Here is a 12,375-nt window from a genome sequence, read left to right on the forward strand (position 1 = left end):
TGGCATAGTGTCAGAAGGAAAAGCTTCTCCACGCCCTTTCTCCCGCCAGCCTAAGGGCTCAGCGACCCGCCCTCAGGTGGCCAGAAAAAGACTCTCTTGGCTTGAACTGTCCTTGCAAAGCAGGTGGCGAGGGACACAGAGCTTTTTCATTTTCCCCCCAAAATGTGGATCCCAAGGAGGCCCGTGGAGGAGCTCTGTCCTCTCAGAGGGGGCGGGAGTGAGGGGACCTGGCTGGCTTAGGAGGCTCTGGGAGGCTGCCGATTCCATCTGCCCAGGAGAACCTGCGTCTCCTCCTCCGTCTTTTTTTTGCTTTTTCTCCCTCTCCCCTCCCCTCTGCAATTCACTTCCCTCGCCCAACGCTACACTTTCTTCTCTCCTTCTCCAAAATTAGCCCAAAGTCCTCCTTGTGGATTCGAGGTGGTCAGGATTCAGAGGTCCCCTCCCCAGGTGCCCCGTCCCCGCTGCCCTGGCCCTGGGCAAGGGGTCTGGGCTCATCTCTTCTGGCCGGTGCTCTGCATGACCTTGGAGACAAAGTTGACGATGGCCGAGGCAGGCTGCTTGGGGTCGAGCTCGGCAAAGAGGTGGCAGGCGTTGTCTGTGGTGCTGCCCTGCTTCCGGGCCACGAAGCCAAAGAGCCTGCAGGGGTGGGAGAGGGTGGTGGGCGAGAGGGGAAGACAGGAGGACCCTGGCCAGGGCACGCCCAGCCTGCCACACTGCGTCCCCAGCCTCCCCGGGCCTCAGGGACAGGAGGGCGCCTGAGACAGAGCCCTCTTGGTTCCCCCGCAGCAAGGTCAAGGCTGGGGACAGCGTCTCGCTTTGTTTCAGGGCAGGCGAACGTTCCCCTTGGAGGGGTGGAGCAGGTCTGGGGTGAAGGACAGGACTGGATAGTACGGGGTGGGGACGAGACCAGAAATAAAGTGGGAGCATTCCTCAAGCAGCCTCTCCCAGCCCCATCCAACCCGACTGTTCCCATAAACAGCACAGAAGCAAACCAGGAGGCCAGGGGCCCAGCCAGGATGGGGCCTTCGCACCCACCACGCACCCACCAGGCACCCATCACGCACCCACCATGCACCCCAGGAGGTCAGGGTGACCAAGAACGGGCAGGTCCCCCCACACACACACACAGCCGCCTCGTCCAGAGGCTGGGAAGCCCAGAGAACCCAAGGAGGAGGGGACCCCACACCTGTCCCCTCCGGCACCAAGACGGGAGTGACCTAACATTCTCTCTTTGCAAAACAGAGTTAAAAATACAAGGGCAGAGAACAGAATGTGAGCTCGGGGCCCCTCCCAGCTGGGGTGTTGCTAATTAGAGCGAGATGGGGAAATCGGGACAGCTGGAGATGCCCATGGACACCCCTCTGCCTCAGACGGCACTGCCCGGCTAAAATTAGCCAAGTCACAAACACACTCACACACACTCACACACACAGCCCTGTACTTCCCACAACTTTACTCTTCCAGCTTGGTTTCAGGAGCTGGAGTAGTGCCCAGGTGTTGGAGTCACTGGGGTCCACAGGGCAGCCCCCAGCTCCTCCCTTTCTGGGCTGGCTAGGGCTGTAGTGCAGTGGGGGTGACCTGAGCAGGGTTGGGGTCATCTCTGAACTCCCATCACACAGGCATGCCAGCCTTGTCTGCCTGCTTCTGCCATGACAGAGACCTGGCCAACCCATGCCTGCCCTGACACTGCCACCTGCCCCCACTGCAAGCCCTGGCCTGCCTGGCCGGCTGGCAGGGACACAAGAATACATGGGGACTCAGAGTCCTTGATGATTATGAAGACTGAACAAGGCCAAGTCCCCAGCGTTGATCACACCCAGATTCCTGGTCACTGGAGGTGGCCTGGCTGCCTCTGGTCCCTTTTCTTCAGCCAACAACCATTCAGCAGCCTCTCTGTGGGACACTCAGCCCTGCCCAGATTGCTGGTCAAGCTACCTCCTCCCATTAAACCCATCTCTCTCCTACCTTTCAGCCTGAGCAAACTCTACCTGTCTTTTAAGATCCATTTTAAAATATTCGTTCTTTTCCAAAGCCTTTCCAACTCTGTCCCACCAGGACACACTCTCCTTTGCTAAAGCCACACACGTGGGCTGTACTGTTTCTCCAGACTTCAGTGACATTGGCACAAAGATCCTTGCTGGCCTTTCCCCACCCCAGGCTGCGGATTCTAAACCTGCCCCGCCCCACCTGCTGGTGGACTAGGAAGCCACACTTACTTAGCAGGAGCACCTCCCTCTGTCTTCATCCACCTGTGGAGAGAAAGTCAGCTCAGGGTAAATCACTGCACCTGTCCCCAGAGCACCGCCCACTCAGACCAGACTCTCTGGGGCAAGCAGAGGAGCCCCGACCTCTGCAGGACAGAAACGACCAAGGTCACCCAGGGGCTTTCAAGTTGGAGCAAACACTGCCAGGCTACCTCCCACAGTGTGGAGGGGAGAAACAGGGTCAGGGTCAGGGTTGGGCCAGAGGGGGTAAAAATGGGCATTTGAGTCCCAGGAGAGTCTCCAGATCTATGAAAAAAACTCAAAAAATGCCCAACGCAATTATGCACACTCCCCTGGACACAGGCGGATCTTCCAGTTGGACTGAGAATTCGCGCATCTGTGCTCATGTACACACACTCTCTCCAGCGGCGTGAGCTGGCTGAGAGGGAAGGTGTTTCCAAGAGACTTACTTTCTTTCCTGTGGATCCAGGTCACAGAAGGTGACAGTGTTGAGGGGGTAGTGTCTTCGGAAGAAGAGCCTGTGGTTCAGACATCAGAGAACAGAGAATGAGCATGGGAGGGTCTGCTTCCACCAGGCCACTTCACACTGTGCCTGTTGTGGGTCACTGTCTCACAGAGCAAGATGGCCTGAGGTGCTCAGTCGGAGACCCGAGTGATGCACAGGAACAGAGACATGTGCCACAGAAACAAGCCCAAAAGCCAGAGGCTGGAAAAGAAACTGACACTGAGGAATAAGAAATGGGGGGACCCTAAAGGAGGAAGGAAATGAACTGGGGTCATGGTTAGGAGAGAGCCTGGGAAGAAAGACTCTGCTCCTGGAAAGAGGGACCTTTTAAACAGTTGTATCGAGAGCTGACTACCTGGTTCAGGCAGACCCTTGTAGAAGGAGGGAGGGAGGGAGGGAGGATGGAGGGATGGTGGGATGGATAGATGAATGGATGGAGGGAGGGATGGATGGATCGATGGATGGGTGGATGGATGGAGGATGGATGGATGGATGGAAAGATTGATGGATGGATGGGTGGGTGGATGGAGGATGGATGAATGGGTGGATAGAGGATGGATGGAAGGATTGATAGATGGGTGGATGGGTGGATGGATGGGTGGGTGGGTGGATGGAGAGATGGATAATGGATGGATGGATGGATAGATTGATGGATGGATGGATGGGTGGGTGGGTGGATGGGTGAATGGAAGATAGATGGATGGAGGGATGGAGGATGGGTGGATGGGTGGATAGATTGATGGATGGATGAGTGGAGGATGGATGGATGGATGGGTGGGTAGATGGGTGGATCAGTGGATGGATAGATGGGTGGGTGGATGAATGGAGAATGGGTGGATGGGTAGATGGATGAGTCGGTGGGTGGATGAATGGATGGGTGGATGATGGCTGGCTGGATGGATAGAGACACACACAAATGAAGGGATAAGTAGGCATAGAATAGATAGGGAATGGATGGATGCGAGTAAGTAGATGAATGGACCAATTGATGAGTGTGTGAACAAGTGGATGGATAATGGATCGATGGATGAACAGCTACTGTGATAAAGAATGAAGCAAGATAGATGGATGGGAGAATAGGTGGGCTGAGAGGTGCAAGGGATGATGGGTTGGTGGGCGGTGGTGAGTGGAGGCACGGATGGGCTGCAGGAAGGAGAGCCCTGCCCGGGAGCAAGTAGACAAGGCTTACTTTCTCTGGTTGTCAGTCAGTGTGATTCCCTGCGCAGAGACCTTGAAGTGAACGATAGTGGCAGCTGGGGTGGGGTCAGCAGCCAACGTCTCAGATGTGGCTTTGGAGATGGCCTGCGGCCCAGTGAGTGACTCCATATCCACGGAATTGACGAAGAGTACATTACAGGCTACAAGAAATGGACCCAAATGGGAATCAGGAAGGCTGGAGTCGGTGGAGACGATGCCCCAGGTCCACTCTTGAGGGAAAAGGTAGCAGATCAATTTCAGGCCAGCCTCGGGCCAAAACATCTACACAGAGGAACATAATCTGCCTGGAGACCTCTGGGCCTGGCAGACTTCCACCTGCACCTGCAGAAGGCCCAAGCAGGAAGGTGGAAAGAAGGTCGTGGGCAGGGGTCCAGTCTCCAGGGACCACTCACCTGCTCCCTGCTTCAGCAGGTCAGAAGTCGAGTTGGCAGGGCCCGAGCTATCTCTCGATTCATCTGTGGGGTCTGAGACAAAAATTCGCCTGGTAATTAAAACCCTAGAGCTGGAAAGAAGCACGGTTGGGCTGGGCCTCAGGTAACTTCTGCAAACGCTTTGTGCCAAGGACACGCTCTCCACGGCTGGCCCCGGTGGGAGGCACTGGGTTACCTACAGGTGGAATGTTCCACCGCTGCTCTAAGAACCCAGCACAGGGGTTGAGAGCTCTGGGTCCAGGAGAGCTGGGCTCGAACCCTCAGCCCGCCACTTGCTAAGTGGAACTCACGACCCAGGGTTTTCAAACAACCCATATATAGTGTTTATCAAAGCATTATTTTTTTACACATTATTATTTTACACATTAAACACAGTGCATACTACTGTTTTTATTTCAACTATACCTAAATAATTTTTTTTCATGGTATTGGGGATTGAACCCCGGGGGCACTTTACCACTGAATTACCTCCCAGCCCTTTTAAATTATTTTAATTTTGAGACAGGGCTTTGCTAAGTGGCTGAGGCTGGCCTCAAACTTGTGATCCTCCTGCCTCAGCCTCCCCAGTAGCTGAGATTACAGGCATGTGCCACTGAGTCTCCAGCACTAAAACTTTTAAAAACAAAATCAGAACAACAAATAAGCATCGAGTCTCATTTGTAACCAGTGTTGCTTACACTTTGGTGTGCAGCCTTGTTAAAATGCAGACGGCTGGGCCCAACCTAGAGTTCCTGAAGAAGTGGACCTTGAGAATGCCGGCATTTAACAAGTTCTCAGGGGATGCACAGCCTGCTGGTCTGGGGGCCACATTTCAAGAACCACAGGTTTATACAATTCAAAGTCAAACAGCTTTGTAATTGCTGGGCTTCCACAGTGAATTCCATAAAAATGTAATTTAATTGGTGTCTAAACTGGGTGGTTAATAATGCTGCTTAAGTTGTGTTGGAATTTTTAAGCTAATAATGTTGGCCAATTATTATTAATAATTCAGTGAACTGAATTGAATAGATAAAAATCATCAACTAATATGAGAGATTTTATCTCAACCTCTAGGACATTCTTCTCCTGACTCTCCCACGTCTTAGGCCTTCCCCGGGGATGAGGCTTATTCTGAGAATTCAGTATGAATTTCTTAAAGGCTCCAGAGTATTTTCTAGAACCATCTGGAAAGACAACTTACATATGCCCCTGGCGTTCAACTCTTAAATAAACTTTTCCTTCTTTTGGGGGGTACCAGGAATTGAACCCAAGGGCACTTAACCACTGAGCCACCTGCCCACATCCCCAGTCCTTTACATTTGATATCCTGAGGCAGGATCTCACTAGGTTGTTTACAGTCTCGCTAAGTTGCCGAGGCTGGCTTGGAACTCGTGATCCTCCTGCCTCAGCCTCCCCAGCCACTGGGATTACAAGTGTGTGCCACCACGCCCGCAAACTTTTCCTTCTTTTTTATCAGGAAAAAGAAGTGAGTGAGAGAGAGGTTTTGAATTTCCCCACGATGGCAAAACGGCCAGTGCCCTCCACCCCTGGCCCACATTCTGGAATAGCTGGCAGGGCCAGTCACGAAGGAGGTAGCTCAAGGGCACCTTTGGAGCGCGGGGAGTCTCACGTCCTACCTCGGTTTGGAATGACGAGCTTGCAGGGCAGAGCCAGAGGGATGATGGAGTGCTGGTACACCAGGGCGGACAGGGAGCCTGCAGGAAGAGACAGCAGCTCAGGGGCAGCGCTCCTGGGAGTCAGAGGCCAGCCAGGGCCGGGCGCAAACGCCAGGAAGCCTCACCCCACCGGGCTTCTTTCCGTGTGTGTGTGTGTGTGTGTGTGTGTGTGTGTGTGGCTAGAGATGGAACCCAGGACCTCAGGTGTGCTTAGCTACGGAGCTACCCGCAGCTTTCGGCTTCTTTATTACCTCTCTCTTATCCACGAATTTTCAGAGCTGAAAATTCATGCCCCCCCTTTTTTTTTTTTTTTTAGCAAGACTCAAGGAAGAAGATTCCAAAGACTCCCTCTAGCAGTCATATTGTGACCTAACAACTTCCCTTTACAGTTCCTCCTAACATCTTTTCTAAGTCTCTCCAGTGATGACCCCACACCCCTCCCCCCTAAAAAATAAACAGGATAGCAGCATTGGAGAATTGTGGGATCAAATCCCAGGTCAGTCACTTGTTACCTGTGCCTTCTTGGGTAAGTCTAACTAACAGTTCCCTTGTGCAAAACAAGGACGGTGCCATCTACCACACAGGATTACGGGGGAGAGAACTTGGGGATGAGCACCTCTGTCTCTTATCATTTCAGCAAGATGCTGAACCCCTCCTGCAGGGACAGTGGTGGGGGCAGCTCACCAAAGTTCGGCTCATTGGGGCAGCCCTTGAGCTTGACTCCTCTGGGGCCGGTCTCGATTAGGAAATGTCTCACCAACTCATGGGCCAGATCTCCTGGGATGGAGAGAAAGAAATGGGTCACTTTTCACAGAGTCCCCCCACGGACTCCCAAGGCTGCTCTACCTCTTCTTCAATGCACGGGGCTGGGGTGGGAGAGAGGGTCGCAGAGATGGGGAGGCTGGAGCCTGGGGCTGCAGAGACCACCACCGGCCCCTCCAGAGAGGACAGACACCTGCTTCCCTGTTCCCCGACGCCACCATCACAAGCCCAGGGCACGCTCTTCTGGAGAGCTGTTTATCAGGCACCAGCTCTGTGGGACTTAGGTCCTGCTCAGCACCCTGGGGCCCCCCAGCACCCCAGGGTTTGAAGAGACCGTGAAGAACACACAGTCTATGGAGGAGGATGTCACCTTTCTTATTCTGCTGCATGATGGTCGGAGGGGGCGAAGACACCTTCATGGCCAGCCCATAGGCCCCCCGGAAGGAGTGGCTGTCACGGATGACGAAGGCCCCTGGCTCCTGATCCTTAAGGAGTGCGATGGCTGCACCAGAGGAGGGAAGAGGGCACATGAGATTGGCGTCCCTGGCTGCCCCTGGAACTTTGTTTTCTCTTGGATGAGATGACATTCTTTAAAGTCAGAGTGTAAACACTCCCAAGGGCCCTCCTGGGCTGAGATGGCCAGAGAGTCAACACTGGGGGCCACGCAGATTGTCGAAAATACTCAAGTCTATGGCTGCAGCTGGAAGTGAGAGTCTGTAAACTAATGGGCGTGGCTTTGTTCCAATAAAACTTTATTTACAAAGCAGCGGGCCAGTGGGGCTGTCAGGCAGTCCTTGCTGAGCCACACCCACACCCCACAGATGTTCCTTGAGAACCCATAGAGGGCCGCGTCTCTATTCCCATATTCACAACTTCATTTGTTTCTACAAAATGCAAAAATCTCCCACATCATACAGATGGCGAGCTGAGGCTTCATATGATCTTGGCTGTCCTCCTACTTTGTCCAGGAAAACCAAAGCTCCGATGGACTCTTGCAAAAATAATTCACACCAATGCTCTGCCAGCCTTCCCTTTGATGTGGGAAGTGCTTCTTACTGTCTGACTTCAATCCCAGCTCCCTCTCTGTGACCACTACCTACTGCAAAGAGGAATGAGTGCACTGTGTTCCTTGCCCAAGTCAGACATGGTGATCAGCAGCCAGCTCTGTCCTCTATGGACCACAGAACCACCAGAACCACCCAGTACTCACCTTGCTCTCTGGAGATCTCAGGCTTGTACCAATACTTGGAAGTGTCCTGGACAAATTTCACTTTAGCCCGGGTCTCAGGACTGTTGTCTGCAGGAGAAGAATGGGAAGTGTTACGGGTTGAACTCTGTTCCCTGAAAAGAGACGCTGAAATGAGTCCTGACCCTCAAAGCCCACGAATGGGACCTTATTTGGAAAGAGGGTCTTTGCACATGGAATCCAATTAAGATGAAGGCACGCTGGACAGAGCCCTGGTCCAGGAGGATGTGTCCTCAAAAGAGGAGACAGAGACTCGTGGAGACAGCTCCATGTGAAGAGGGAGCCACACGGGCTGGCACAGCCACAAGCCAAAGAACACCAAGGACCTCCAGACCCAGGGGGATGTGGCAAGCCTGGAGCCCATGGTCCCTCGGAACCCCACCAGGGACCAAGCTGGGTGCTGGACTCCTGGCCTCTGCCCCATTTCTGCTATTTTAAGCCAACAAGAATATGGTACTTTATACCCAGGGGGACACAGAAAGTAGTGTCCTCAAACATCACAGAGCACAGCAGGAAGGGACAGAGCAGGGACTTCTCACCCACCCACTGCCTGCTGGGCATCCCACAGAGCCAACCCAGAGCCTGCCCTGCTCCCAGCACCCGTCCCCTAGCAGATTCCCCACACAGCTAAGACCCACCCTTCCCCCTTCCCCACAGGCTCAGCCTCCCAACTGCGGCATTGCAGATGACAAGGGCAGGAAGACCCCTTTCTGTCCTCTCTTCCTGATCCCCCTCCTCTTTCCCACATGGAAAGCCAGCGTTCTGCAATCACACAGGGCAAAAAAATCACTCCAACCCTGGGACAAGTATGAGGGACTGGCCTAGGGCCTAGAGGCTCTCCGCAGGGTGTCGCCAGGCCAGCTTTCTTGGCTGTGATCCCTCCACCCAGCTCCTTAGCAGGCCTGGGGATCTCTCCTGGGGTGCTATGTTCTGGGGTAGCTCAGACAACTGGGTTCCGCTGTGCAGTTTTACAATCAGGAGAGAGGCTTGGAGGGAGAGTGGCTTGGTGGGTTACAGATGGTGACCCACAGAGAGACCCTGGGGCCAGGTGAGCACCGGCCCCAGCACAGCTTCTGGGTCAGGGGTTGGGGTGTGGGCCCCTCGCTTTCCGGCCTCTTTCCTCATCCTTGCGCCTTATCAGCAGGTCCTATTGTGTGAATTTCTGGAATACAGCACCACATTTCAAACATGCACCCGGCGAGCACTGTCCCAGGCAGGGGATGAGCACCTCTGCCTCTTATCATTTCTTTAGATTTGGCACCTTTGAGCGCCGCTCTTCAGTTCCTCAGATCCCATCGGGTTTTGTAAACCAGAGAAGCCACGCTGTGCCGCAGAACCCTAGCACAGAACCCTTCTCACTGTTCTGCTCCTTCATCTTTGGGCACCAAAGAAACAAAAGGAAAGCAGAGGAGAGAGGGACCTTCCACCCCACACCTCCCTCCCCTGTCTTCAGAGCCTGGAGCCGAGGCCCTGCGCTAAGGACACTGTCAGCTAAGGAGGCCCCCAGCCGAGACTCCAGGGCTTAGTCAATTTCCACTGTGGTTCAGCTCCCTGAGCCTGGGGGCCTGTCTCTGGAGGGCTGGGAGGGGACAGCTACTCTCCTGGCAGCTGTATGCAGGACGCCTGGGGAGGGGCTGGGCCCCCGCAACTGTTGCCCGCCTGTCCCTGCTCTGGAGACCCAGGCCCTGCTAGGTTAACGAGCTGTCAGAGGTGGCTGCAGCCCCCTAAGCCTTCCTGTGTTGACTCCACAACTATTTTAAGCAGGGAAGATGGTGGGAAACAGGAAGTGTCCAACTACTCCAAGTTTTGCCTCCTTCAAGGAGAGGGACTGGGAACCAGATGTCCCCAGTGGGCGGCAGGAAGCAGGGGGGTGCAGGGTCACTCTAGGTGTCGCAGCTTGGCAGGCCCAGTACAGGACCTAGGAGTGACACGGGGGATCAGGGCAGCTGGGCCCCATCCTAAGCTGCCTGAAATATTCCAAATCTGCTTTGATCGCCTGGGGCGACCCTGCATGCAGACGGGTTCCAGTCTGCTTGAGAAACTGCAGGTCTCCTGAGGCCTTGACCTTTGGGTTTAGATAATGAGCCAAGTCCTAGGGATGAGTGAGGAATTCAACAGGCAAAGCTGCCTGGACCACAGAACAGGTCTGCAGAAACCAAGCCCTGGTAAAAACCCCCCGTGTCAATCAGCCCCAGTCCACATCCTATCTGGCTGCCAGATCTGTTCGGAGCCATGTGCGCACCTGGGGCTGACCAAAGGAAGCGAGGCACAGGTTTGGAAGGCACCCCTTTCAAAGTCATGCTAGATCACAATAGCCCTCAAGATATGGCCACATGATAAAGACAACTCCAATAATGCCTAAAGAGCATTAGTTTGGGGGGGGTAATACAGGCCTGGACTGGAAGCCTACCTAGCTCTGCCACTTATTAACTTTGTAGGATGCTGGGCAAACAACAGAGCCTCTGGAATCCTGAGTTTGCTCCTGGGTAAAAAGGAGTAATTGTACCTTCCTGGGGGGTGGGGGGAGGTCATAAGGATTAAGTGAGATAGTACTTAGGCCAGAGGCTAGCACAGAGTACATGCTCACGAGTGGCTTGAAGGTGCGGGTACCTAAGAGTAATGCTATCATGTCCGTCAACCTCATCCTCATCCTCACCCTGAACTGAGGCCCAACAGTCGGCCACCCACCCCCAGGGTTGTCTGCAAAGGGATTGTCAGAACCGAGAGGAGGACAGATATCCTAACTCCTGGACTCAGCTCATCCCCAGGAGAGGTGGACACGGGAGGGGAGGCCCACCTGGCATGGAGTACTTGGAGAAGTCGGGCAGCGTGTGGGAGAAGGAGACAGTGCTGCCCCCACTGGGACTGGACATGCCACTGGCCACCGGCGAGGAGGACACCTTCCCGTTGATGGTGGCGTAGTTGGGGAGGCTGCCTGCCCGGTCGCCCACGGACATCCTCCGCTTCTCTGGCAGGGCCGGTGTGGGGCTCCCCTGCCGGAAGGCCGCAGAATCCGGGGAGGGGGAGGTGGTGGGGCTGCTCAGGCCCGGGTAGTAGGCAGGGGAGAGAGGGAAGGAGGGTGTGGACGGGGGCTGGTAGCCGGAAGCGCTGCTCTGTCGGGACAGCGCGGGCCTCCGGTCCTCAGGGGTGGAGTAGCCACCGTAGGCCACGTGCCGGTCCAAGCTGGGGCTGCCAGGAACCATGGATCCAGACCCTCCCAGGTGACGGCCCAGGCTGGGGCTGCCAGGGCTGGCCACTGCGTTGCCATGGAGACTGGGGGTCAGGTTGCCTTGGTGGGCCCCGGGGTGCCGGCCCAGGCTGGGGCTCCCTGGGGTGGTGGCCGCACTGCTTTGGTGGCTGGAAACGGTGTTGCCATGGAAACCAGGGCCAGGTGGACCCATGACCTGGCGGTGGCTCAAACTGGGACTGCCAGGAGCAGGCATGCTGGGGTTGACGGCCCGCCGGCCGAAGCCAGGACTAGGGGGCGTGTTGGTGCCCACTGTCCTGTGGCGGGCCTGAGGGCTCCCGGGCACCGTGTGGACACTGGCCACACTGAACTGAGAGCGGGGCTGGCTTTCTGCAGGGCTGAATTGCTGAAGTGAGGAGTCGGGGCTGCTGTAGTTGCTGCCCACGGTCGGGAGAGGGGAAGAGCTCTGGTAACTTCTCTGGGCCACAGGGCTGGGCTGCCCCAGGATGCCGGAGCGGAAGCTGGAATCCAACAAGGGCTGGGTGGGTGTCCGCGGGCCCTGGTCGCTGCTCTCCCCTGATGGGAAACTCCCCACTGAAGTGCTAGAGAGAGGACAGATTGAGAGGTCAGCAAATGGCAGTTAATGAAGGGGGGTGGTCCTTGAGGGAAGTACCCAGCTTCCTTCCAACCACTAATAGCAACCATAATAGCTCCACTTGCAGTCGGCCAGAGTCAGGGCTTTTATATCACCTCATGGATCCATCAGAAGAAGAAACTGAAGGTCAGAGAGGTTCAACAGTAAACTCGGGACCACACAGTTCATAAAAGCCTGGGGTTTCAACTCAGCTGGGTCTGATTCCAAAGCCTACATTTTCCCACAGCACTCTGCTGACTACTGAGCCATAAGCCAAGAAATCTCCCTCATGAAAGTTGAAGGTGGCGTCCTGTTGAAGCCTCCGGCATCACAGAAACTCACTCTGGAGAGGGAGGCAAACCACCTGGCTCCCATTCCTATGAGGGCCTCCTGACTGTGTCTCTGGGTTTGCTGTCATCATAAGCCCTGAGCAGGCAGGACTGGGCTTCTACTCCTGGTTGGTTCAAAACAAAAAGGAGGGAAGGAAGGACGGACGGAAGGGAGGGCGGGAG

At 55.1% G+C, this 12,375-nt stretch overlaps 1 protein-coding gene across 12 annotated transcripts in view; it reads right to left on the reverse strand.

The window, feature by feature from the left end:
- Positions 1–107: 107 nt before the first annotated feature.
- Positions 108–12,375, reverse strand: part of Tns1 (tensin 1) — a 170,999-nt gene continuing 158,731 nt past the window's right edge. For all 12 annotated transcript variants that reach the window (XM_048808529.1, XM_048808528.1, XM_048808527.1 and 9 more), the window contains 10 exons: positions 10,840–11,831; positions 8,007–8,093; positions 7,167–7,298; positions 6,719–6,811; positions 5,996–6,073; positions 4,341–4,412; positions 3,920–4,088; positions 2,675–2,743; positions 2,217–2,249; positions 108–636 (listed from right to left, as the gene is read on the reverse strand). In XM_048808529.1, coding sequence (XP_048664486.1) covers positions 492–636; positions 2,217–2,249; positions 2,675–2,743; positions 3,920–4,088; positions 4,341–4,412; positions 5,996–6,073; positions 6,719–6,811; positions 7,167–7,298; positions 8,007–8,093; positions 10,840–11,831 — 1,870 coding nt within the window. In that variant the 3' untranslated portion in view covers positions 108–491. The remainder of the gene's footprint in view (positions 637–2,216; positions 2,250–2,674; positions 2,744–3,919; positions 4,089–4,340; positions 4,413–5,995; positions 6,074–6,718; positions 6,812–7,166; positions 7,299–8,006; positions 8,094–10,839; positions 11,832–12,375) is intronic.

This window comes from Marmota marmota, unplaced genomic scaffold (assembly GCF_001458135.2).
Source record: "Marmota marmota marmota unplaced genomic scaffold, marMar, whole genome shotgun sequence".
Classification (NCBI taxonomy): domain Eukaryota; kingdom Metazoa; phylum Chordata; class Mammalia; order Rodentia; family Sciuridae; genus Marmota; species Marmota marmota.